General features: G+C 42.0%; 1 protein-coding gene across 1 annotated transcript in view; it reads right to left on the bottom strand.

Annotated features, from left to right (window-relative positions):
* The window catches only part of KIAA2012 (KIAA2012 ortholog), a 115,947-nt gene that overhangs the window by 981 nt on the left and 87,522 nt on the right, over positions 1–27,444 (bottom strand). The window contains exons 16-22 of the mRNA XM_061204022.1: positions 14,870–14,960; positions 12,039–12,204; positions 6,788–6,902; positions 4,956–5,293; positions 2,883–3,064; positions 2,083–2,252; positions 1,037–1,256 (exon numbers count right to left, since the gene is read on the bottom strand). Coding sequence (XP_061060005.1) covers positions 1,037–1,256; positions 2,083–2,252; positions 2,883–3,064; positions 4,956–5,293; positions 6,788–6,902; positions 12,039–12,204; positions 14,870–14,960 — 1,282 coding nt within the window. The remainder of the gene's footprint in view (positions 1–1,036; positions 1,257–2,082; positions 2,253–2,882; positions 3,065–4,955; positions 5,294–6,787; positions 6,903–12,038; positions 12,205–14,869; positions 14,961–27,444) is intronic.

Raw genomic sequence — 27,444 nt, 5'->3', positions numbered from 1 at the left:
TTTTAATGGTTCTAAAGGGGGATGACTGTTTGTTGCCTTCACTAAGAGGGGAAATTTATGATATAGCCACTACGGAGGACCTGGTTTTTAAAGAGTCAATTGAAACCACTTTACTCAAGAGATTCTATTAGCAGAAAGATGCAGTGATCATAACTATTGCAAGAGAACAAAGGGGGAAATGCTGTTGGCCCCTGATGGCTGATTCTGGGCTATTTCTCCTAACAAGGCCTACCTCTCTGACCTCATCTGGAAGTATTCTTTGTGCCTTGTTCACTTCATTCCAGCCATGCTTTCTTTTATTCTTCCACCATGCCAGCCTCATTCCTTTCTTTGAACTTTTGCACTTGCTGTTTACCTACTGGAATATTTTTCTTCCAGATGTTTATGTGGCTAACTCGTTGTAATTCAGATTTCACCTTATGTATCACCTCTTCTAAGGTGTTACCCTGGCCGATCCGTCTGAACTATACCTCCTGCAATCCTATCACGTCTTTAAAGAATTTCTGAATAGCATTTATTGCCAGCTTAAAAAATCTTTGTTTAGAGTCTGTCTCCCCATCCCCACCCCTAGAATGTAAATGCCGTTGGAGAAGAGACATCTGTCTTGTTTACTCCTGAATTCCCAGTGTCCAGAATAGTGTTTGGCACATAATAGGTACCCAATAAATACTTACTGAGAAAGGTACTGGTTCAGGACCAGGGGGTCTTAGATCTGGTCCTGGTACTGCCCCTAAGTCACTGTTAGCCCTAATCAAGATCCTTCTCTCTGGGACTTGGTTTTCTCATCTGTGAACCAGAGGGCTGAGATAGATGATCTGTAAACTCCCTTCTAGCTTCAATACGAGTTCTTCAAGCCATCAAGAAATTCTGTGATCTTTGCAGCAGGAGAATCTCTATTTTTTAGTTCTTCCAAACCATGCTATGGGAAGTGGGAAAACTTCACGTGCCCAAAGGCAGTGCAAAGCTAGTACTAGTAGCAGGCAGTCAAGCCTTTGAACAATCCCACTACTGCAACTGTTGCCCAAATAGCAAATACCTGGCTTGTTCCTGGGCTTGTTTCATGGCTTCCTCCAGAGCCAGCCTTGCTGCTTCCTCTTCCTTTCGCCCTCTGTCCTCTGCTTCCAGCCAAGCCTTCTCTTCTGCTTCCTGTTTCCACTGCTGATACTCCAGCCGTTCTTCTTCAGCCATTTCCATCGGGCGCTTTTGTTCTTCTGCTAACTGCATTTCCAATTCCTTCTGCCTTTGCTTCTCTGCCTCTGCAGAACAGAAAGGCAGGTAGGCTCAGCAGGGGTCTCATTATTGGGGAAAACAACTCTCTGATCTGACTCTCAAGTTTGTGATTCCCAGGGACTCCCAGTGAGATATTCTGTAGCTTGCCTGACAGCAGGTTGCCAGATCCTCTGTGGGGATTACCTTGGGTTAACTTACTAACTTAAGAGTCCTTTATCAAGCACCTACTGTGTGCAGTGCACTGTGTGCAATGAATACAAAACCTTGGGGAAGAAGTTTCCAGAGCCTGGTACATTCATGGGTGGTATGCAGATGGGTTGGGGACAGGTGTCACAGCAGGGTCTGGAGAAACTTGGTGCTTACTCAGCTGGACTGACCAGTCTACAGGGTGTCATCTGCTAAAGTGCTTTCCTATTCCTCAAACGTGAGGCTGTAGAGATTCCACACATCACCTGAAAGGCTGCCCTGAAGCTATCCAGATGTTTGACTGTTTCCATCTGCTAGGGAAGGAAGCAAGGAGCAGGACTATGTCTCCAATTTAGGCAGCTTCTGAGCAATGCTGGAAGGGCAATGAGAGGGGCAGGGTCCCACTTCAGGAGATTACTGAATTGGGAGTGGGACCCAAAAGTCATTTCCACAAACGAGTCTTTCTTATTTTGATCTGATATCTCAACTCACTAGAGTCACACATATTAATCACTTTGAAAAAAATCAGCTTATCCATTTAGAGTGCTTCACACTGAGACCTAGGATAGGAATAACTCTGGGGAGAGTCAAACGAACACCCACAGTGGGATAAATATACTTCTGTCCCAGATAGATGGGCGTTGCCAAGAGCTGAGTCCCCCTCACCAGCCTTCTTGGCTTCCTCCTGCTGCTTTCTCTGCAGTTCCTGCAGTTTCCTCCGGAACGCCTCCTGTTGCTGCCGAGCTCTCTCTTGGACCATTTGCAACCGGAGCCACTGCTTTCTCTCCTCCTTCTCCTGCCTCTGCTGTTCTTCCTCGAGTTTCTGTTTCCTCAAGCTGAGAAAACCCACGAATTGGTCAGGGAAATGGCAGGAAACACTGTCCTTGTAGGACAAGCCGTGCCTCTGATGGAGGCTTTGCAGGCTGCAGGCCACACGGAGCGTCCCATTCAGAGGAGACTCGTTTTCTAAGGGAAGCCTAACTGAAGAGCAGAAGCAAGAACACAACAGGCCTGGAACTAGAAGCCTGGAAGTTTCTACACAGCTCTGTGCTCTGGCACAGGGGCCTAAGTTCCCAGAGCCGCATTTTCCATTCTTATCAAATGGATTTTGAAATTCCTGTCTCACAGCGTTGTTGTGAAGATTAAATGAGCCCAGAGGCCTATGGAAGAGCCTAACACAATGCAGACAACGTGGCAAGAGGCGCAACAAATGTTTGCTGGACCAGATCTCAAAGCCCTCCCGGGAAGATCCCGTGAACATCTTATCTGGAGTAACCCTAATGGTTTAAGACACCACATCTTATCTTTGGTCCAGATTGTCCCTGGGATAACCAGGATAGTGAAAAACGTGCTGTTTTACTTCAGGGCATGAGCCTCAGAACCAGCTTTACCCCTAGTGGAAGTCAACCCCTGCCTTATCTTCTGCTTCCTATCGTGGCCGTGGCCGCTGTGGCCGCCCTACCCACCGGATCTCCAGCTCCAGCTCCTCCTTCATCTTCTCTGTCCTCTCCAGCTGCTCCTGTTGAAGCCGCCTCTCCTCCTCCCGCTGCCTTCTCTTCCTTTCCACCTCCAGCCGTCTCATCTCGGCCCTCTCTGCTCGCAGCCTGGCCCGGGAAGCTTTCTCCGGCTCCCTCTTAGCGAGGAGGGCCTAAGGAACCAGAGTGTTCTTAGTGCAAGGGACGTACGGTAATCACGGGGACCTTGTCCCGTCAGCGAGCCGTCCTCCACCCACGGGATGTTGCCTCTAATTAGAGATTAGGTGGTTTCCACACTCTGACCACAGCCCTATAAACTCTGCCACCACTGGCCTGGGCTCTGGATTTCTGATCGACCTGGATCTAAGTCTCTCTCTTACTTGCTTCAGAATTTGGGGATAACAACTTAATTTCTTGGATATTGTCTTCCTTTTAGCTGGCTGTTACCAGAATTAACTGAAATAGTGAAAGAGCCAACATAATGTCTGGTACATCGTTTGTCTAGATGCACGTTATAATCACCCAAGGAGCTTTTAAAAAGTACTTGAGGCCAAAAGCCCCACCCAGACCAATTAAATGAGAATACCTAGGTGGGAGGCCTTGGTGGGTTTTCAAAAATTTAATTTAATTGTTCTGGCCACGCCACAGGGCTTGTGGGATCTTAGTTCACCCACCAGGGATTGAACCCAGGCCCGGCAGCAGAAGCTCGGAGGCCTAACAACTGGACCGCCAGGGAACTCCTTTTTTTTTTTTTTTTTAAGTATACTTTTTTTCTTGGTGGTTTAAAAAAGCATATTCCGGTGATTCTAACGTGAAGCCAGGGCTCAGAACCACAGGTTCTAGATAAAGGCTGTTTTAGGGGCAGACTTAGGTGTAGATGTGTCAGACTCATATTTAATCCTATGCAAATCCACTTTTTCAATGAAACGTTCTCATAGTTTCTGTGAAGAGTGTCTTAGCTTTCTTTTTCTTCCTGATGCCTCCTCCTCAGTCAGAAATATCCTCCTGAGGGGAACCTTGAATGGCAACTCTTCCATGGGCACTCTGTGTATCCAACTTGGGGTGGATACTTCCTTGCTTTTTAGCCTTTGCTGAGGCAGCATGGTACTGTGGATTGACAATAAATCTAGAAATTCTGAGTCTATAGCAGGCTCAGAAAACTTCTGCCCACAGCTTAAAATTTTCATCTGCTGTATAAAGCAGAATCCTATAGTCTAGGCAGCTGGGAAGATTGAGAACTAGAAAGGAAAAATCTTTCTGAAATCCTTTTTGGAAGACCACAGGCTGTAAAATAAATAAATACATAATAATTTAAAATAGTGACAAGAGCTCTGATTTTGGAATCGAAAGATCTAAATCTCGGCTCTACCACTTGATGGTTGTGTAACTTCTGGCAACAAACATCTAACTCTTTTAAGCCTCAGCTTCTAAGTCTGTAAAATGGGACGAATCATACCTGGGTCACAAGTGTGGCTGTAAAGATTAAATGAAATTCAGCAGAGTTGTACCATATTTGCATGTAACTTATGCGAGTTTAACCATAGTGGTCTAGCTGTGGGTACGTTTGCAGTGTTTAAAGAAAAGGGAGATAGATGTGTGTGTATAAGTTACCCATGGCCCAGATGTGTGCCGCAGAAAAGCAGATTAGGAATGGTAGAATTTCTGCAGCTTTTGAGAGGCAAGCAGTACATGATCTCCAGGCCAAGTCAAGAATATGTGCTTGGCTCTGAGGCCTGAATTCACCTTTCCTTGTAACTGTGAGGACTGTACCTCTCACAAATGGGTGCTGTGCCAACTTTCTGCTCTTTAAGGGTGGGTACCTGCCCTAGTAGTTTGAGAGCCTCACAGAATACATCATTTCAGAGGGGCTTTGCCACCCTGTGTCTATGATCAGATCTGGCTCCTTAAAGGGTCAGAAGGTACCAAAGTAGAACAAATAAAGCCACTATGTAGTAGAGCTGTTTCAGTAACTGCAGTGTAATTCAGGGCAGTTTTTCCCACCTCTGCAGTTGCACCAGTGAGGACTGAAATCCCTCTGGCCAAGGTGAGAATATTGGACCCTACCTTGGAAGGGTCCTTATGGCTTCCCTCTTCTTCAGATTCCATGTTTCCAGGGACAGGTGCAGTCTGGGTAGGCGATGACCTTCCATCTATAGAAACTTGGCTCTCAGGGGCATCCAATTTGGAAGAAAGCCAAGGGTCCTCTACAACAGAGCCTGAAGGAAAGAAACCTCCATCTGAGGTGTCTTTAGTTTTCTTCGAGTTAATGACATCAGGCCCACCCAGCTCTGCTACTATTTCCAGATTCCTTTCCTTCTGTGTCTTTTTCCTTTTGACTCCAGGTTTTTTTCCTTTGGGAATTAGCTCTGATTTCTTTTCAGCCTTTGATTCCTTTGACTTTCCTGGGAGAGAACAATGGGGGATAGAGACATAGCTAATAAACGTGATCTCTGCATCCTTTTCAGTAACTTTAAAACTTCCGTGTGCAATGGAATCACCTGGGTGCGGATTCCTGAGCCACACCCCTAGAGTCTGATTCTGTAGGAATCTGCATTTTAACAACCACTCCAAGCGTTTTGAGAAGGGTAGTCCATAGACTACCCTTTGAGAAACTGCCTTATCCTACTTGGATCAACTGTAATTCAGCAGTCTTGCTACTAAAGAAGTTCTGATTTACCCTGACCTATGGTGGGCGTAAGACTCTCTGGAGGGAAGACCTATAGGTACAGCTGGAAAGTCATGCCTCAGGAGTCTAGCTTGAGGTTGCAACTTTGTAACCTGGTAAAGTTTAAACCTTCCATACTCTTCCTCAGTTCTCCTCTGGGGCCACAAGTATTTCCTTTCCCAGTCCTGCCAATGCTACCCAAGTTATGGGCTACAACGATGTAAATTCAGCAAGACTTTAAAAAGCAAACCTCAAAAATAGATCTGGATGAACAACAAGGTCCTACTGTAGAGCATGGGGAACTATATTCAACATCCTGGGATAAACCATAATGGAAAAGAATATAAAAAAAGAATGTATGTGTAGAACTGAGTCACTTTGCTGTACAGCAGAGATTGGCACAGCATTGTAAATCAACTACACTTCGATTTAAAAAAAAAAAAAGATCTGACCCAGGAAACTATCCAACGTCATCCTTTTTGACAGCCTTTGATTTGTTTTGAGGGTCTTCATATGGCCGGGAAAGAATGAGTGTAGGTTTTATGTTAAAGAAGGTTCTCAGAACACAACATTGTAAATCAACTCTACTCCAATAAAAATTAATTAAAAAAAAAAAAGAAAAGAAAGTCCCCAGAAGCATAGGAACCTGAATTCCTTGTGAGGTGCCACACAAGGAACCAAGAAGAAAAATGACAGCTGGAGTAACCATTCAGAGCATGTTGCAACCTTCCCCTTCCCAAATGCTCTCACGGACCAATTCTCAGATTATGACTTATTTATTATTCACAGAGGCAGTGTTTGAGAGTTATGAGTTTGGAATCAAATGACAGGTCCAGACCCTGGGTCCACCACTTTACCGTTTGATCTGTTTGATGTTACGCAAGTCACCCAACCTCTCCACATGATATAATAATAGTGCTTACTTTATGGAGCTGTTGTGGGGATTTCATGATGTCATAAATGCAGAGCTCCTAATTCAGTGGGTATTCATTTAATAGGTGTTAGTGTTATTACTGTAATTTTCTCTCTTGCTGATTACAGGTCTCTAGGGTCCCCTGGTTTCCTCTATCCTTATCTCCCAAGATATTGACATGAAGTAAGGCTGCAACACCATCTTAGCTGTGGTAGTCAAGGAGACTCAACACAGATAGTTTGTCCCATAGGATCCATGCTGATTCTCCATGGCACCTCCTGGCTACCATTAGGTGTGTTCTCCTGGATGGTCCCTTACCAACAGCAGCCTCTGCTTCCCCACCGAGCTTTCCTTCTCTCTCCCTCTTGGGTGCCTTGGACTTATCTGTCTTGGCTCTTCTCTTTCTCTCGGCTTTGTCAATCAACTCCATCTCCTAAAGGTGAAAAATTAAGGAAAAGGAACATGATATATGTAGAAAGCAAGGAAAAAAAAAACCATCAAAGGGAGATTATGTTGGGAATTCCCTGGCGGTCTAGTGGTTAGGGCTTGGCGTTTTCACTGCCGGGGCCTGGGTTCAATCCCTGGTCGGGGAACTAAGATCCCTCAAGCCCTGTGGCATGGCCAAAAAACAAACAAACAGGACTTCCCTGGTGGTGCAGTGGTTAAGAATCTGCCTGCCAATGCAGGGGACATGGGTTCGATCCCCGGTCTGGGAAGATCCCACATGCCGTGGAGCAACTAAGCCCGTGTGCCACAACTACTGAACCTGCACTCTAGAGCCCACAAGCCACAACTACTGAGCCCATGTGCCAAAACTACTGAAGCCTGTGCGCCTAGAGCCCGTGCTCTGCAACAAGAGAAGGCACAGCAATGAGAAGCCCGTGTACTGCAACAAAGAGTAGCCCCCACTCGCCGCAACTAGAGAAAAGTCCACGCGCAGCAATGAAGACCCAATGCAGCCAAAAATAAATAAATAAATAAATAAATAAATAATTTATAAAACAAACAGAAACAAAAAACAAAAGGGAGATTATGTTGAATAAGACAGAATGGCTTAGAATGGAATTCACGTGGGTTCCATGTGAAGCAGAAGAGTGATATTTATTTATTTTTTAAAAATTTTATTTATTTATTTATTTATTTATTTATTATGTATTTATTTTTGTCTGTATTGGGTCTTCTTTGCTGCACGCGGGCTTTCTCTAGTTGCGGTGAGCGGGAGCAGGCTTCTCATTGTGGTGGTTTCTCTTGTTGTGGGGCACGGGCTCTAGGCACGCGGGCTCAGTAGTTGTGGCACATGGGCTCTAGAGCACAGGCTCAGTAGTTGTGGTGCACGGGCTTAGTTACTCCGCGGCATGTGGGATCTTCCCGGACCAGGGCTCGAACCCGTGTCCCTGCATTGGCAGGCGGATTCTTAACCACTGTGCCACCAGGGAAGTCCCAAGAGTGATATTTAGAGAGTGTGGAGCTTGTAGGGAGATCTTAAGGTTCAGTCTTTGATATAATTTCAGTTATAATTTCATAAAAAGAAAGAGAAATAGAATATACTTTATGATCTGCCCCCTTTTTTGTTTTCTTTTTTCTTTTTTGGCTGCACCGCACAGCTTGTGGGATCTTAGTTCCCTGACCAGGGATTGAGCCCAGGTCCACGGCAGTGAAAGTCCAAGTCTTAACCACTGGACCACCAGGGAATTCCCTGCTCCCTTTTTTGATGCTAAACCATCATCTACAGAGCTGGATCAAAGTGAAGCAGTTTTCACCTTTGATAGATTGCTGTTGCCACAATTAATGGTTAACTAGTTTAAATCAAATCAAAGCCAGCTCTATTCACTGCTGCATCATTTCCTAACTTTTGGGAAACTTCAAGCATATGACCACAGCCATGTCAGTCTTCAACTTTCCCCATGGGCTGGAACAATATAGAGTTTCTTCCAAAGAGAGGATGGCCACGACTACCCACTCAGTACCTGTGATGTTGTGACATAATAAGAAATATATATTTGGTCTTTGTCGCTAGCCTCTGACACAGAACTCCTAAAATTCTTGTACAGGCATATCTCAGAGATATTGTGGGTTTGGTTGCAGACAACTCCAATAAATGTGAATACTGGAATATAGCAAGTCACATGAATATTTTTGTTTCCCAGGGCCTATGAAAGTTTTATTTACTTATGTAGTCTATTAAGTGTGCAATAGTGTTATGTCTAAAAAAACAATGTACATACCTGAATTAAAAAATACTTTACTGTTAAAAAAATGCTAACCATCATCTAAGCCTTCAATGGGTCGTAATCTTTTTACGGTGGAGGGTCTTGCCTTGATGGCCGCTGACTGATCACGATGGTGGTTGCTGAAGGTTGCAGTGGCTGCAGAAATTTCTTAAAATAAGACAACAATGATGTTTGCCGCATTGATTGACATTTCCTTTCATGAACGATTTCTCTGTAGCATGCAATGCTGTTTGATAGAATTTTACCTACAGTAGAACTTTCAAAATTGGAGTCAATCCTCTCAAACCCTGCTGCTGCTTTATCAACTAAGTTATGTAATATTCTAAATCCTTTGTCATTTCAACAATCTTCACAGCATCTTCACCAGGAGTAGATTTCATCTCAAGAAACCAGTTTTTTTGTTCCTCCATAAGAAGCAACTCCTCATCCATTCAAGTTCTATCATGAGATTGCAGCAATTCAGTCACATCTTCAGGCTCTACTTCTAATTCTAGTTGCTATCTTGCTATTTTCACCACATCTGCAGTTACTTCCTCCACTGAAGTCTTGAACCCCTTAAAGTCACCTATGAGGGTTGCAATCAGCTTCTTCCAAGGTCCTGTTAATATTGATGTTTTGACTTCTTTCCATGACTCACAAATGTTCCTTTTTTTTTTTGGCTGTGCCTCGCAGCTTGCAGGATCTTAGTTCCCCAACCAGGGATTGAACCTGGACCGCGGCAGTGAAAGCGCTGAGTCCTAACCACTGGACCATCAGAGAATTCCCCACAAATGTTCTTAATGGCATCTAGAATGGTGAATCTTTTCCGGATGGTTCTCGATTTTGCCCAGATCCATCAGAGGAGTCACTAGGTATGGCAGCTAGAGTCTTACAAGATGTATTTCTTAAAAAATAACACTTGAAAGTTGAAATGACTCCTTGACATGTGGGCTGCAGGATGTTGTGTTAGCAGACATGAAAACAACATTAATCTTGTACATCTCCATCAGAGCTCTTGGGTGACCAGGTGCATTGTCAATGAGCAGTAATATTTTGAAAGGAATCTTCTTTTCTGAGCAGTAGATCTCAACAGTGGGCTTAAAATACTCAGTAAACCATGTTGTTAACAGATATGCTGTCATCCAGGCTTTGTTGTTCCATATACAGAGCACAGGGAGAATAGATTTAGCATAATTCTTAAGGGCCCTAGGATTTTCGGAATGGTAAATGAGCATTGGCCTCAACTTCAAGTCACCAGCTGCATTAACCCGTAACATTCAGCCTGTCTTTTGAAGCTTTGAAGCCAGGCATTGACTTCGCTCTAGCTCTGGAAGTCCTAGATGGCATCTTCTTTCAGCATAAGGCTATTTCGTCTACATTGAAAATCTGTTGTTTAGTGTGGCCACCTTGGTTAATTATCTTAGCTAGATCTTCTGGATAACTTGCTGCAGGCTTTTGCCTCAGCACCTGCTGCTTCACCTTGCACTTTTGTTATGGAGATGGCTTCATGCCTTAAACCTCATGAACTAACCTTTGCTCGCTTCAAATTCTTCTGCAGCTTCCTCACCTCTCTCAGCCTTCATAGAATTGAAGAGAGTTAGGGCTTTGCTCTGGATTAGGTTTTGGCTTAAGGGAATGTTGTGGCTGGTTTGATCTTCCATCAAGACTACTCAAACTTTCTCCATATCAGCAATAAGGCTGTTTTGTTTTTTTACCATTCGTGTGTTCACTGGAGTAGCAGTTTTAACTTCCTTCAAAAACCTTTCCTTTGCATTCACAACCTGGCTAACTGGTGCAAAAGGCCTAGCTTTTCAGCCTCTCTCAGCTTTCCACATGCCTTCCTCACTAAGCTTAATCATTTCTAGTTTTTGATTTAAAGTGAGAGACGTGAAACGTTTCCTTTTACTTGAACACTTAGAGGCCATTGTAGGGTTACTAACTGGCCTGATTTCAATATTGTTGTGTCTCAGGGAATAGGGAGGCTTGAGGAAAGGAAGAGAGGGAATGGCTGATCCGTGGAGCAGTCAGAACACATATTTATTGATTAGGTTCACCATCTCATATGGGCATGGTTCATGGTGCTCCAAAACAATTAAAATGGCAACATCAAAGATCACTGATCACAGATCACCATAAGAAATATAATAATAATGAAAAAACTTGAAATGTTGCGAGAATTACCAAAATGTGACACAGAAGCACAAAGTGAGCCAATGCTGTTGGAAAAATGGTGCTGATAGACTTGCTTGAAGCAGGTTGCCACAGACCTTCAATTTGTAAAAACACATTTATCTGTGAAGTGCAATAAAGTGAAACATAATAAAATGAGAGGTATGCCTCTAATTTCTGGAGCATAAACAGGAAAGGAGTGTCTTTTGTTATTCATTAACAAGCCCCTTTCAACCACACCTGAGCTTATGTTAATGGGGTTATTTTGGAAAGCCCCTAAGGAGGGGGAACCAACCACGGGATTACAGGGTTGGACCTTTGAGCCCCCTGCCCCTCCTGCCACCTCAGAGGAGGGGAGAAGGGCTAGAAGTTGCATTAATCACCATTTGCCAGTGATTTAATCAATCACGCGTATGTAATGAAGCCTCCATAAAAACCCTAACCAAGGAGTTCAGATTGCTTCAGGGTTGGTGAACACATCTATGTGGTAGGAGGGTGGCACACCCCAAACTCCATGGGGACAGGAACTCCTGTGCTTGGGACCCTTCTGGGTCTTGCCCTGTGTATCTCTTCATCTGGCTGTTCATATGTATCCTTTAAAATATCCTTCGTAATAAATCTAAACTAGTAAGTAAATGTTTCCTGAGTTTTGTGAGCTGTTCTAGCAAATTATTGAACATGAGGATGGGTCTTAGGAACCCCTTATTTTATAGATTGTTGGTCAGAAGTACAGGTGACAACCTGGGACTTGTGATTGGTGTCTTAAGTGCAGCAGGCATGTGGGACTGAGCCCTTAACCTGTGGGGTCTGTGCTAACTCTGGGTAGTTAGTGTCAGAGTTGAATTGTAGGACACCTGGTTGGTGTCTAGAGAGCTGGAGAATTGGTTGATGTGGGAAAAACCTTCACACATGTGGTGTCAGAAGTGATGTGAGTGTAGGAAAACTGAGTTTCCTTTTAGTACCTTAGTAGAAATTAGAAATGGGTACCCCATCCTTCAGAAGAATGCAACCCAATACTGGGGTGCAGGGCATGGTGAGTGAACCACAGAGTGGATTTCAGCTCCCACTTTCCCCCTTTGCAGGTGCCCTTGTATAGTAAGCAATCTATACAACTGTACATGGCAGCCCTGACGGGAACACCTTCCAGGTAGGGTTCTGGACCAAGCTCCTACCTAGGTGTTTACACTCACATGACTGATGTTGGTTGGTGTCTGCTGGTTGAACAGTCTTGGTTCAGTCTTCCCTTCTTTTCCTCTTGGAAGAAGAGATGTGTCTATAGGATCCAACCCCTCTGGGGAGTCAGGCCCATGTCCTGGGAGCCCTCTGTGTTGATGGTGCACATTATAATCTCTGCCCCTTTGAAAAAAGCAAAACAACAGGACCAAACTAAAGAAAAACTCTGATGTATACACCACTATATGTAAAACAGGTAAACAAGAAGGATTTGCTGTATAGCACAGGGAACTATATTCAGTATCTTGTAATAGCCTATAATGGAAAAGAACCAGAAAAAAAAAGATATGTATTGTATAACTGAATCACTTTGCAGTACACCTGAAACACAATATTGTAAATCAACTATACTTCACATAAAAAGAAGAAAAAAAAAGAAAAAAGAAAAACTCGTGGACACGGAAGAGGGAAAATGAACAAACGTTAATTGAGCATCTGTTTTCTGCCAGGAACTGCACTGTGGTGGGCATTTTACACACTTGGTCATCTCTCTTTTTCTCAACACATCCCTGAATAAAGGAAATTAGAAAGTTAGTCTTCACTTTTGGGGTTCTCTCAGGCTAAGTTCTAAACCTTAGGGAGAAGGAGAAATAGTTTTTTTTTTAAATTTAATTTTGTTTATTTTTTATACAGCAGGTTCTTATTAGTTATCTATCTTATACATATTAGTGTATACATATCAATCCCAATCTCCCAATTCATCCCCCCACCCCCCACCCCCCACTTTCCCCCGTTGGTGTCCATACTTTTGTTCTCTACATCTGTGTCTCTACTTCTGCCTTGCAAACTGGTTCATCTGTACCATTTTTCTAGATTCCACATATATATGTTAATATACAATATTTGTTTTTCTCTTTCTGACTTACTTCACTCTGTATGACAGTCTCTAGGTCCATCCCCATCTCTACAAATGACCCAATTTCGTTCCTTTTTATGGCTGAGTAATATTCCATTGTATATATGTACCACATCTTCTTTATCCATTTGTCTGTCAATGGGCATTTAGGTTGCTTCCATGACCTGGCTATTGTACATAGTGCTGCAATGACCACTGGGGTACATGTGTCTTTTTGAATTATGGTTTTCTCTGGGTATATACCCAGTAGTGGGATTGCTGGGTCATATGGTAATTCTATTTTTAGTTTTTTAAGGAACTTCCATACTGTTCTCCATAGTGGCTGTATCAGTTTACATTCCTACCAACAGTGCAAGAGGGTTCCCGTTTCTCCACACCCTCAAAGAAGGAATAGTTTGCCTTTCTGGGGTTGCATATTTATGACTTTAACAAAATGAAATAGGATTGCCTAACTGAAATTTCTTCTATCGAAGGCTTAGCTGAAAAAAAAGTGACCTTTAAGAAAGACTGTCACAGAAACATGCGCCTATATATCCATTTCTTTATGCCCTCTGAATTCTATTCTTGATCAAATTCAGATACCAAAATGTCATGTACTGTGTTCGTGTGATCCCTTGTAGAACTGCTGTCACTGACCATGTGTCTGGAGGATAACTGACTTATGTTCTCTGGGTAAAAAGTCACTAAGAAAGAGCCATATGGATTGAGTAACAGCTGCAGCAGCAGCTACTGTGTGCCAGGCCTGGTCCTGGATATTTTATTTTTTAGCTAAATCAGTATTATATTTACTGAGTTGGGCTAGCCCAGGGCCTTACTATAGAAACTTGAGAAATATTTATCAAATGAGGTAAATGGAATTTCCTGTAAATATATGAGTCTTTAAATCATTCAATGTCACTCTATAAAACCTATAGAAGTATACTTTAGAATTTAGCGCTAGGAAAACCTTTATTTCCCCTGAGGAACCAGCATGCTGCAAATGGGAACCACAAAACCTGACCGTATTGCTCCCTCGTTTTTTTGTTTTTTGTTTTTTTGCTTTCACATTCAGTCTGAAAGTCTGAACTTTAGTCACAGTGACTATAATGACTTTTGGGCAGTGTTGGTGTTCTTTTTTCTTTTCCTCCAGATTAAAAATAAATCCTTTTTGATTATCTCATCTTTCTTTTTGGTGGATAGGGGGTTGTTATTGTAAGCAGTTTAAATCCATTTTGGAGAAGATGAGATACAAAAGTTAAAACGTGGGGTTCTTCAGATAGCTGCCTCAATACCCAAGTGCCCGTTCCCTTCTTTGTTCCTAGAGAGCACCCAGCCTTTCTGACCCAGGAGGGAATCCTTATACCATGAGGCAGGTGAGGGCAGGTTCTAAAGTCACCAAGGCTCATGGGAGGTCACAGAGGCGATCGGTCCAGCTTGCCACTGCCAACCGGGGCTTGGGTAAAGTGACTGGGCCTGACCGGCCGAGCTGCTGGCTGACGAGCTCATAGTAAGCACGTGGTGAGCACACAGGAATCACTTAATACACGTTAGCAATTTGTATTAGTATTACTGGTATTATTGATTTTACCCAGAGCTGAGTGAATGCTGAGAGGAGAAACCAAGGTTGAGCTGACAGACCTCTGCTTTCGAGGCATGTCTGCAGAGCTCAGATACGTGGAAAAATGGAGAAAGCTGCTTCCACGTAGTTACGAGTTCAACTTCGCTCTGCACCCACCCAGCCAAAGAATATGTTTAAGTAGGAAACGCATCACAGTATAATCCTCCCGAAGAATCATTGTTTCTTAGACAATAATTTAATTCTGGCTGGCAGAGCATGGGGCTGGTTAGCTGAGAATCTTCATGCCTCTTAGGAAAAAACGGAAACGAAATTAGTTAAAAAGAAAGAAAAACAAAAGTAGAGAAGTCCATGTCATTATGACTTTGAATACTTACACCTTTTGGACAGTATCTGCCTCAGGGGTCTGGATGTGCTCAGCCAGGGAAGCACGAAGAGGGTCAAGGGTCATACTCCTCCGCTCTGGGTCTGTGAAGACAAAGAGCATCCTTAATTAGCAGAGGACAGCAGACAGCGATCCCACACGTGAGAAAACGTCTACTCTGGGGAGCAGTCAATGGCATGCAAATTAGCACAACAATGTATGTTATACCTAGGAAACCGGCAAATGCTGCAGAAACTAGTGCTGACACATGGCAAGTGACATTAAAGTCAGTAAGCCCCTTTGGGAAAGCGATGTGACGATACATATCAAGACCTAGAAAAACGTTCTTGTCTTTGATCAGGAATCTCACTCCTGTGTATTATCATAAGGAAATAATTTAAAAGAAGAAACAAGCTTTTTGTACAAAGTTATTTATTACAACATTATCATTAATAATAAAAAATTAGAAACAGCCAAACAATGGGAAATTTATGATGCATTCATTTGACAGTTAAAATTATGGTTGAAAAGATAAATCAGCATGGAAAATAGGATATAATGACAAGTAAAAATGGTAAACTATAGAATTGTGTATTAAAACTGTAAAAGCTGGAAGAGAAAACAGATAAAGGAAATAACATGTTAGATAAAGAGGTTTATGTGTTTAAATTTTTTCTTAAAACCCCAGTGTGGTTATATCATTGAAAAGAAAACTGATTAAAAAAAACAAATGTTATATTCTGAGGAAGGCTTATGCAGGCTACACAGCTATTGCTGGGTGCTCTGAAGACCATATTGGGTAGTTTTCAGATTGAGAAGAGTCTCCAGACTGACTTCATGTTAGACTAGGCTACTTTTTATTTTAGATACTGTAAGCAATTTTAAATTATGAAACATATATTTCATTGCAGAAAATTTGGAAAACACAAGCATAAAGAATAACCCTCCCTGCCAATCAACATATAATTATTAGAATGACTAAAAAGACTGACTATATCAAGAGTTGACACAGATGCAGGGGAACTGGGACTCTCATTCACTGCTGGTTAGAATGTAAAATGGTACAACCACTTAGGAAAATAGCTTGACAATTTCTTAAAAAATTAAATATTAGATGTACCATAGCATCCAACCATTATTCTCCTAGGTGTTTTACACAAGAGGAATGGAAGCATATGTCCATTAAAGGACGTATACGCAAATGGTCATAGCAGCTTTATTTGCAATAGTCAAAAACTTGAAACAGCCGAAATGCCCATCCACAGGTGAATGGATAAACAGGCTAGTATATACATACAATGCAATACTATTCAGTAGTAAGTAGAAATGAAGTATTGATACACTCAACAACATAGATGAATCTCAAAAGAATTATGGGGAGTAAAAGCAACCAGACAAAGAAACGGTATATATGGTATGCTTCCATTTATATAAAATTCTAGAAAGTGCAAACCAGTCTATAGTGACAGAAAGCAGATTGGTGTTTGTCTGGAAATGATAGAGACTGGAGTTGGGGGAGGCATGAGGAAACGTTTGGGAAAGATGAAATTAAAAAAAAAAAAATTTATTTATTTGGCTGCACCAGGTCTTAGTTGCAGCACGAGGGATCTTCGATCTTTGTTGCGGCATGTAGGACCTTTTAGTTGTGGCATGCAGGATCTTTAGTTGCAGCATGTGAACTCTTAGTTGCGGCATGTGAAGTCTTAGCTGTGGCACGTGGGATCTAGTTGCCTGACCAGGGATCGAACCCGGGACCCCTGCATTGGGAGCACTGTTTCTTAGACACTGGACCAACAGGGAAGTCCCCTGAAATGTTTTATCTTGATTGTGGTGATAGTTTCATGGGTGTCGACATATACAGTATCAGAACTTACCTAGTAGATTTTAAAAGTTCTCATCACAAGAAAAAAAATTGTAACTATGTGTGCTGTTTGACATTAACTAAGCTTATTGTGGTAACCATTTTGCAATATAAAGTCATTATGTTGTACACCTTAAACTAATACAACGTTCGTTATATATCAATTAATCTCAAGAAAACTAGAACCTCCCCCTACAAATCATAACAATATTTAATGTTTCAATAGAAGAAAATTGTTGGTTGAATAATTTTATATTCTACCAAATAATTATACATTATTAAAATCTAAGGAAAAGTGAAGTTGATTGCATTAAAATCTTTATAGAAAAAGTAATATTTAACACTTAAAGAAAACTTATCTAATTGTACAATTTAAATAGGTGTAATTTATTATAAGGCAATTATCTCTCGATAAAGCTGCTTAAAAAACTTAAAGATATATTAATACAAATAAAGTGTCTAAAACAGTGCTGACACCTGTTAAAAACAAGAAGCAAAAACAAACAAACAAACAAAAAACCCCTGACTCATGATCCCTCTACTCACATACAACTACAGTAAAATACTTCGGTGTGTATACTTTCATGCATATATAATAAATATATACTCATATTTTAATAGAGTTGATAAAATAATGTATATATAATTTTAATCTATTTTTATGTTATTAGAATTTCCCATATCATTAAATATTCTTAAAAATGATTTTAATAACAGCATAGCATTTCATCATACGGATATACCATAATAGACTTAACCAAACATGTAACTTTTAAAATTCAGGTTGTTTTGAATTTTTTTGATAACTAAAATGAACTTTGCATAGCATATCCTTGAAAGGAATGTTTCTGATTATTAAAGGACTTACTCGTTGTCCGCATCTATGATTACTGAAGAATGTACAGTCTTAAAGGCACAATGTCTGCTGCTGAATTGCTCCCCAGAAAATTTGTACCAATTTACACTCCAAGGAAATGGTCATTCATTCCTTTATCTATCACATGTTTATTAGATACCTACTACATGATGGTCGTTGTGTTAGGTGCTGGGAATACAGTGGTGAGTAGGACGGATTCACACATTGGTCACAGGAAGCTTAAATTTTAGTGGGGAAGATGGATATTAGCACAAAGCAAAACAAAGCAAAACGAAATAATTTTAAAAAATGTTTTTTGAAAGGAAGGCTCTTAATATTCAATCCTCACTTCTCTCTCTCTTTGAGCAGTAGATTCTTGCATGAATTAATTGATTTTTCCTCAATTTTGTTTAAAGGTATTATAACTTTAAAGAAAGATTTGAAAAGAAAAAATTTACCTGTCATCCCACCAGCATTATTCCCTTAGTACTAGTTTATCCATTTTTCAGTTTTCAGTGGTGTTCACACCACCACCCAGAGGAACTTGGGTTCTCTTCTGCCGTTCCCAAATGTTAAGGGTGGCGTCTACTGTCTCATACATCAACCTCCAGACTTTGGAGTAGGGACAGAATTGTTAATGTACATGGTGGCTGAGGGAACTGGAAAGGTTGATTGCGGTGGTACCCTGGAATTTATTTTGTCTTGGATCATATGTAATATTAATAGAGAGTGGGAGCTGATTTAAGTATTTTTGTGATTGAGAGGAATTCTGTGAGAGTTTCTTTCCCTAACTTGGCTGTCTTGGTAAAAGCTGTCTCATTGAACAAGGTTCACTGCTCTTCACCACTATTTTGAACTTTGGGACAGGGCACCATATGACCAGCAGAGGGCGCGTTTGTATTGACCAAAAGATGAGGGTCTACAATTGGTGTGATTTCACCACTTTGATTAGAATTGAAATCCTGTCACTGGGACATGGACCATAGCAGGGTGTTTTGTTTTGTTTCTCTAGTAAAATAACCTTATATTTAGGAAGTATTGGAAAAAACTAAGTCAGTACTTTGAATAATAACCTCCAACTTTTAACTGCCTTAAAAAAATCTGTAAAATATTTTAGGAATGCAGAGTATAGAAAAACGACCGTATAATGATTACCCATGTACTTACCACCTACCTTTGTGAAATCTTAACATTTTGCCATATTTGATTCACATTTTTTTTCTGAAGAAATGAAACATTTAAGATATAGTCTAAGACTTTATTGTATCACTTATAATCCTATTTCCCTCACTCTCTCCCCAGAGGTAACCATTCTCTTAAATTTGGTATTTATCAATTGACTAGGTTCAGAATATGCTACCCCCAAACATGGCACCTTGGCATACTGAGTATTTTAAGCTGAAGGAATTTGAGAAAGGGCAGTGTAGGTTATGAGACGGCTGCTCATGTGAGAGGTAGGTTCCACCTGGAGGAAAGGGGCACCCTTATCCCTGAAGACAGAGGGACTCTGAGAGGAACCCAAACAAACAGGCCTTGCTCTGTTTCCCCCAGTTTATTACCCTCTGCGCTTACCTTTTGTACTATCACATTGTCCACTCTTCATCAAACCAAGTATAAAGATGCTCAGGCTTAACTACTTCCTTATGAACCCTCCCGCATCACATAAAGCTTATATTAAATACATTTGTGTGCTTTTCTCCTGTTAGTTTGTCTTTGTCAGTTTACTTTTCTGGCCCAGGCAGGGCCTCTAAGAGAGTAGAAGAAAAGTTTTTTCCCTCCTACACGTCCTCACGTATATTTTTATATCTTTATCACATATAAAGCACCTCTAAACAACATATAATATTATTTTACATATTAAAACTTCGTACCAGTAACATCATTTATGTCACTTTTGCAACTTGCTTTATTTTGCCTAATATCTTGTTTTTGAGATTAACCCCTGTTAATACGTATAGTTTCCATTCACTTATTTTAAGCTCTTGTATCTTATTCCATTGTATAAACTTACCACAATTTATTTATCCATTTTGCTATTGATGGCTTTTTTATTTCCAGTTTTTTGTGATTACAAACAATGCTGCAGTGAACCTTCTTGAGTGAGTCACTGTTCATACATGAAAGAGTTTCTCTACGGTATACCTGGGAATGGACTTGTTGGGTTGGAGGGTATATGCATCTTCAATTTATTGGGTATTTCCAAATTGCTCTGAGTTTCTAAAACTCCATATCCTCATTAATAATGAGTATTTACAGACAAGATTTTTTGCTAATCTGGTATATATGAAATATCTCTTTTTCTTTTAATTTGAATTTTCCTGATTAGCAAATTTGACTAAGAAATAAATGGTCATTTATTTAGGTTTCCTCTTCTGTTAATTACCTATTAATATCTTTCACCCGTTTTTCATTTGGGTGGATTGTGTCTTTTTTAAAAATTAATTAATTAATTAATTTTTGGCTGTGTTGGGTCTTCGTTGCTGCACGCGGGCTTTCTCTAGTTGCGGAGAGCGGGGGCTACTCTTCATTGAGGTGCACGGGCTTCTCATTGCGGTGGCTTCTCTTGTTGCAGAGCACAGGCTCTAGGTGTGTGGGCTTCAGTAGTTGTGGCACACGCGCTCAGTAGTTGTGGCTCGCGGGCTCCTGAGCACAGGCTCAGTAGTTGTGGCACGTGGGTTTAGTTGCCTCGTGTCATGTGGAATCTTCCCCGACTAGGACTCGAACCCATGTCCCCTGCATGGGCAGGCGGACTCCCAACCACTGCGCCACCAGGGAAGCTGGGTGTTGATTGTCTTTTGCCTTCTCTATTTGTAGCAGTTTTTGGTGCATTTGGGGTACTAATACTTTGTTGGTTATATGCACTACAGATATTGTCTTCTAATCTGTATTTGTCTTTTAACTCTGTTTAACATAACAAAAACTTTAATTCTAATATAGTTGGGTTTGTCAATAATTTTCTTTATGGTTTGTGTTTTGAATCATGGGTAAGAAAATTTTCCCTTTCTCAAATTCATAAACATATTCTTGTATATTTTCTTCTAAAAGATTAAGAGGGCTTCCCTGGTGGCGCAGTGGTTGAGAATCTGCCTGCCAATGCAGGGGACACGGGTTCGAGCCCTGGTCCGGGAAGATCCCACATGCCGCGGAGCAACTAGGCCCGTGAGCCGCAACTACTGAGCCTGCGCGTCTGGAGCCTGTGCTCCGCAACAAGAGAGGCCGCGACAGTGAGAGGCCCGCGCACCGCGATGAAGAGTGGCCCCCGCTTGCTGCAACTAGAGAAAAGCCCTCGCACAGAGACGAAGACCCAACACAGCCAAAAATAAATAAATAATAATAATAAAATAAATTTTTTAAAAAAAGCTTTAAAAATAAACATTCTCATTTAAAAAAAAAAAGATTAAGAATTTTGCTTTTTCACATTTAGATCCTGAATACATCCGTTATTTTGTGAGGTAAGGATTTAAAAATTGGATAACCAGTTATCTGAAAATTATATAGGGAATAATAGCTCATTCTCTCCCCACTGTTTTCTAATACAACTTTTGTCACATTTCATTTCTGTATATGGGTGCAATTATTTCTGGATTCTCCCTTCTGTCTGTCCCTAAGTCAATATCATAGCCTTAAAGTAATTTTTTTTTTTTTTTTAAAATAAATTTATTTATTTATTTATTAATTTTTGGCTGTGTTGGTTCTTCGTTTCTGTGCGAGGGCTTTCTCCAGTTGCGGCAAGCAGGGGCCACTCTTCATCGCGGTGCGCGGGCCTCTCACTATCGCGGCCTCTCTTGTTGAGGAGCACAGGCTCCAGACGCGCAGGCTCAGTAATTGTGGCTTACGGGCCCAGTTGCTCCGCGGCATGTGGGATCTTCCCAGACCAGGGCTCGAACCCGTGTCCCCTGCATTGGCAGGCAGATTCTCAACCACTGCGCCACCAGGGAAGCCCTTAAAGTAATTTTTGATATGTGGCTGGGTAAACTCTTCCTCTTTGTTTTTCTTCAAAATTGTATTGGCAGGACTTCCCTGGTGGTCCAGTGGGTGGTCCCCCCAATGCAGGGGTCCTGGGTTCTATCCCTGGTCAGGGAACTAGATCCCACATGCAGGCTGAAACTAGGAGTTCACATGCCGCAACTGAGAAGTCCACATGCTGCAACTAAGACCCGGCGCAGCCAAAATAACTAACTAACTAACTAACTAACTAACTAACTAACTAACTAACTAACTAACTAACTAATTAATTAAATACTCCAGGGAGACCCATTCATTGGTGGGGCCCCCATACTTAAAAAAAAAAATTGTATTGGCTATTTTTGACACTTCTTTATGCATTTTGCGATCAACTTATCACCTTCCACCAAAGACCCTACTGGGGATTTTTAAAAATAGAGTTGCATTGAATTTATACATTAATTTAGGGAGAACTGTCACCTTCAAATCTTTGAACATTATATATAGCACTATATAGAATGTATATTTATTCAGGCCTACTTTTAGTTAATTTAATAAGATTTTATAACTTCTTCATGAACGTCTAACACATCTTTTTTTAGATTTATTGATTTATTGCTTTTTAAATTTATTGATATATATATATGTTTTAAAATTACATTTATTCTGCCTTTCTATATAATGTGTACCACTAGATAACTAAATAGAAGAAGAGAAAAAAAAATTTTTTTGGTAGGAGTTTCCCAAGTAATTCATAACCTTTAATGAATGAATGGATCTGTAGCTGGTGGCATCGTGAAGAGACCGGCAAACATTACATCTCCTGATGGAAGAACACAATGCCCTCCATGACGTGGTCTTGTGAAAGCCAATCCTGAATCTGATCAAGTCTCTAGATCCAAGTACTAACTTACAGAAAATACAGAAGACAGAGAAACATGTTAAACTATACCTTGAGGATACAATCAGCAAAATTTGGATTGTGGGAAACTCTACAGTAAAAGTCACCCAGTTTCCTGAAAATAAACTAAGTGAGGGGAAAGAAAACAGAAATGAGAAAACTCGATAAATTAAAGGACCCTTAAAAGGCCTGTGTCGGGGGCTTCCCTGGTGGCGCAGTGGTTGAGAATCTGCCTGCCAATGCAGGGGACACGGGTTCGAACCCTGGTCTGGGAAGATCCCACATGCTGTGGAGCAACTTAGGCCCGTGAGCCACAATTACTGAGCCTGCGCGTCTGGAGCCTGTGCTCCGCAACAAGAAAGGCCGCAATAGATGCCCGCGCACCGCGATGAAGAGAGGCCCCCACTTGCCGCAACTAGAGAAAGCCCTTGCACAGAAACAAAGACCCAACACAGCCATAAATAAATAAATAAATAAAATTAAAAATTAAAAAAAAAAAAAAAAAAAAGGCCTGTGTCGGGACTTCCCTGGTGGCGCAGCGGTTAAGAATCCGCCTGCCAAAGCAGGGGACTGGGTTCGAGCCCTGGTCTGGGAAGATCCCACATGCTGCGGAGCAACTAAGCCCGTGCGTCACTACTCCTCCTCCTCCTCCTCCTCCTCCTCTGAGCCTGCGCTCTAGAGCCCGTCGCAATGAGAAGCCCACACACCGCAATGAAGAGTAGCCCCCCCGCTCGCCGCACCTAGAGAAAGCCCAGGCGGAGCAATGGACACCCAACGCAGCCAAAAATAAATTAAAAAAAAAAAAAAAGCCGTATCAACCAATTGCAAACAAACTCTAAAACAATTATAATAATTTTGAGACAATTAGAATGTTGAAAAAACTGATTGGATATTCAATTATATTAAATAATAGTTCTAATTTTTAGGTACAATAGTGGTATTACGGTTATGTCAAAAGAGTCTTTTCTTGTCTTTTAAAGATATATACTCAAGTGTATATGGGTAAAATGATATGAGCCTGGAATTTGTTTCAAAATACTATGGAAGGCAGGAAGGAATTGGGGATAGAGGTGAACAATATTGGCCAGGAGATGGGTACGTGAAACTCACTGGTGCTGTTCTGTCCACCCTTGTGTATGTCTGGGGTTTTCCATAATAAGAATTATTTTAAAATTGCATTATAAATTGTACTTTATGTTTGCAAATACTATTTTTTTCCACAAATGATTTTTGTTATTGATGTATATTTAGTAATCTTGCTGAATTTTTTTGTCTTTTAATGGCTTGTCTTTTAATAGCTTGTCTATAGAGGCCCTCGGATTTTTCACATAGGTAATACTATTGTCTGAGAATAATGACAGTGTCATTTCCTCCTTTCTATCCTCTTCCTTTTCCTTTATTTTGCTTTTCCTACTGTACTGGTACAATGTTGAATAAGAAGCAATGATAGAGGGCGTCCTTATCCTAGTCCTGCCTCTAAAGAGACTGCTTCTGAAGTTCTACCATTGAAGTGTGATGTTTACTGCAGGTTTTGGTAGGTACTCTTTTTTTAAAAAAATTAATTAATTAATTAATTTTTGGCTGCGTTGGGTCTTTGTTGCTGTGCGCGGCCTTTCTCTAGTTGCGGCAAGCGGGGGCTACTCTTCGTTGCGGTTCACGGGCTTCTCATTGCGGTGGCTTCTCTTGTTGTGCAGCACAGGCTCTAGGCTCACGGGCTCAGTAGTTGTGGCGCGCGGGCTCTAGAGCGCAGGCTCAGTAGTTGTGGTGCACAGGCTTCGTTGCTCCACGGCATGTGGGATCTTCCCGGACTAGGGCTCGAACCTGTGTCCCCTGCGTTGGCAGGTGGATTCTTAACCTCTGCGCCACCAGGGAAGTCCCTTGGTAGGTACTCTTTATCAAAATCAGGAAGTCCTCTTCTATTCCTAGTTTGATAATTTTAAATCATGAATGGGTGAATTTTATAAATTGATTTTTCCTTTTGCATGTATTGAGATGACCCTAAGTACAGAAACAGATTTTCGAATGTTAGACCATTTTTAATTCTGCGGTAAACTGAATTCAGTCATGGTATATAGATATGTATGTGTGTGTGTGTGTATAAGGATTTGATTGGCTAATATTTCATTTAGGAGTTTTGCATCTTTGATCATAAGTGAGATTGGTCTATAAATTTTCTTCTTATGCTGTTCTTGTCTCTAGTTTCAACTGCTTTTTGGTTTTGACGAATCTAGGTCTCAAGTTAGAAATGAGCTTTACTTCCTGGAAGGTGAAGAGAATTTTCAGGCTCAAGGGGCAACAGCTGTATTCTGGGATTCTGGGGTCTTCCCTGGGGTTTCCATCCTGGGCTGAGTGGAGTGAGCCAGAAACAGTCTTAAGGATGTGTCACTTCCCATCATAGAGGAGAACTTTGAAAATACTTTCCAGAAGGAGAAATAAAGGAGTAATAATAGAGGATGTAGGTCATCTAGGCCAGCGGTCCCCAACCTTTTTGGCACCAGGGATCGGTTTCGTGGAAGACAATTTTTCCACGGATGGGGGGGCAGGGATGGTTTCCGGATGATTCAAGCTCATTACATTTATTGTGCACTTTATTTCTATTATTGTTACACTGTAATATATAATGAAATAATTATACAACTCACCAGAATCAGTGGGAGCCCTGAGCTTGTTGTCACTTGCACTCACTGATAGGGTTTTGATATGAGTCTGCAAGCAATTGCTTTATTATGGTCTCTGTGCAGTCAAACCTCTCTGCTAATGATAATCTGTATTTGCAGCCGCTCCCCAGTGCTAGCATCACTGCCTCAGCTCCACCTCAGATCATCAGGCATTAGATTCTCATAAGGAGCACGCAACCTAGATCCCTCACATGTGCAGTTCACAGTAGGGTTCGCACTCCTGTGAGAATCTAATGCCACCGCTGATCTGACGGGAGGAGGAGCTCAGGCGGTAATGCGAGTGATGGGGAGTGGCTGTAAATAGAGATGAAGCTTCGCTCGCTCACCTGCCACTCACCTTGTGCTGTGCCGCTCAGTTCCTAACAGGCCACGGATCGCTACTGGTCCGTGGCCCGGGGGTTGGGGACCCCTGATCTAGGCTGCTAAGAACTAGCAGACTATGCTGAAGCCAGTACCAGGGCTCCAGATAGCAGAGCCTGGCAGTGTAGGGTGACCGTGCAGGCCTCACGCAGAGAGGAAGCGAGGAGCCCCAACCCATGTTGTGAGGTGGCCCTTTGCAGTGGTACCATCTTCCAGGCTGTGGATTCTGGTGTAATGGCAGTGCCTCAACTCCTGGGCACATATTTCTTGTCTCCCTATTTTCTCCCCAGCGTTAAGAGAAATTTTTGCATCACTGGCTGCTTCACTTCTGGCACAGATTGGGCAGTCATTATACTTGCTCCTTTTTTAAAAAAAAAAAAAAAATTATTTATTTTATTTTTGACTGTGTTGGGTCTTTGTTGCGGCCTGTGGGATCTTCGGTGCGGCATGCGGGATCTTTCGTTGTGGCCCGTGGGCTCTTCATTATGGTGTGCGGGCTTCTCTCTAGTTGTGGCATGCAGGCTCAGTATTTGTGGCACTCGGGCTCTCTAGTTGTGGCTCATGTGCTCAGTAGTTGTGGTGAGTGGGCTTAGTTGCTCATCAGCATGTGGGATCTTAGTTCCCTGACCAGGGATAGAACCCGTGTCCCCTGGAAGGTGGATTCTTAACCACTGGACCACCAGGGAAGTCCCCACTTGCTCCATTTGGAACTGTTTATTCCTAGAGTCAGGAACTGCCCCTGAGGAAACGCTTTCAAAACCAAACTAAATTGAGCTAAACTAAACACCTACAGACACTGAGCTGAGAGAGACTTGGGTTACCTTGGTTTTAATAATTAGCCACGATTTTGCATAATCCTCCTGGCTTCTAGACCTCAGTTTCCTTTATCTACAATATAAAAGAACTTCTAGAGATTCTAAATAATCTCCAAGTTTCATGCTGGCTTTCAAAAAATGCTGCCATAATTTTGTGGTATTTCTTCAACCTTGTAACTATTTCCTAATCAGAAACACATGGATGGCTTTACAACTCTTAAAGAGCCAGGGGCTTGGAGTCATAGAAACCTGGGTTCATATCTCAGCTCCTTCACTTACTGGCTGTGTGACCTTGGGCTATTTACCTAACCTCTCTGAGCCTCATTTGCCTCATCCGTGAAATATGGATAATGTACTTTATCTCATAAGGTTGTGGTGAGGATAAAATGAGATAAAAGTACAAAAAAGAAAGCACCTAGCAAAGTCTTTCTGCAGAGTAAGTGCCAAAAATTCCTTCCCTTTTCTCCACCCAAGTGACGATGTGTGGAAAACTAGCCAAAAGATAAGCTTTATAAATTTAAAAGTTTAAATTGTTTGTCTGGCACTTCAGGCTGTTTCCCGTTTGCCTGCCTCCCACCTTCTCCCTAGAGTCTAAGTCGGCCTGTTTGGCAGATTTTGAGACTGTCTAGCTCTGTGAGTCTCCACCCAGGCCTGGGATCCGCAGGAGGTGCCAGCGGGTAGCGACATCACAAGCTACCGCAGAGAGGAGAAGAAAAGACTAACAGATGCGGCCCGGAGAGCCAACCCTTTGGGGGCAAGCCGAGCCTGGAGTCCCGAGCTCGCTGCAAGGAGCTCCGTTTGCAAGAAGGTCAGAGGCGACAGGTGGAGACGGCCTCGCGCTGGCGGAGCGGCGGCGCCGGGCGGGCACCGGCGAGAGAGCGGGCGCCGCCGGACCCTGGAGCCGCCGGTGGGGGGCGGGAGACGATGGAAGGCGCGCCCCGCCGCCGCCTGCTGGGACCTTTCGTCCTCTCCTCGCTCCCCCGATTTGCCACACTTTTTTTGTCTTTTTGAAAAACCTGCCTGAAGATTCTCTTCATTCCGATTTCTCCACTTTATATGTGTGTGAAGCATTTCTTCTCTATTTCCCCTTGACCTTTGTGCTTTCTCGCCCTTTACCTACCAGCACTTCAGGATCCGCAAACGCTCCTTTTGGTAACTGTTAACAACCAGAC

The sequence above is a fragment of the Eubalaena glacialis genome, chromosome 1, assembly GCF_028564815.1.
Source record: "Eubalaena glacialis isolate mEubGla1 chromosome 1, mEubGla1.1.hap2.+ XY, whole genome shotgun sequence".
NCBI classification, from domain to species: domain Eukaryota; kingdom Metazoa; phylum Chordata; class Mammalia; order Artiodactyla; family Balaenidae; genus Eubalaena; species Eubalaena glacialis.
The sequence above is the reverse complement of the archived record's forward strand: the minus strand, read 5'-3'. Positions and strand labels throughout refer to the sequence as shown.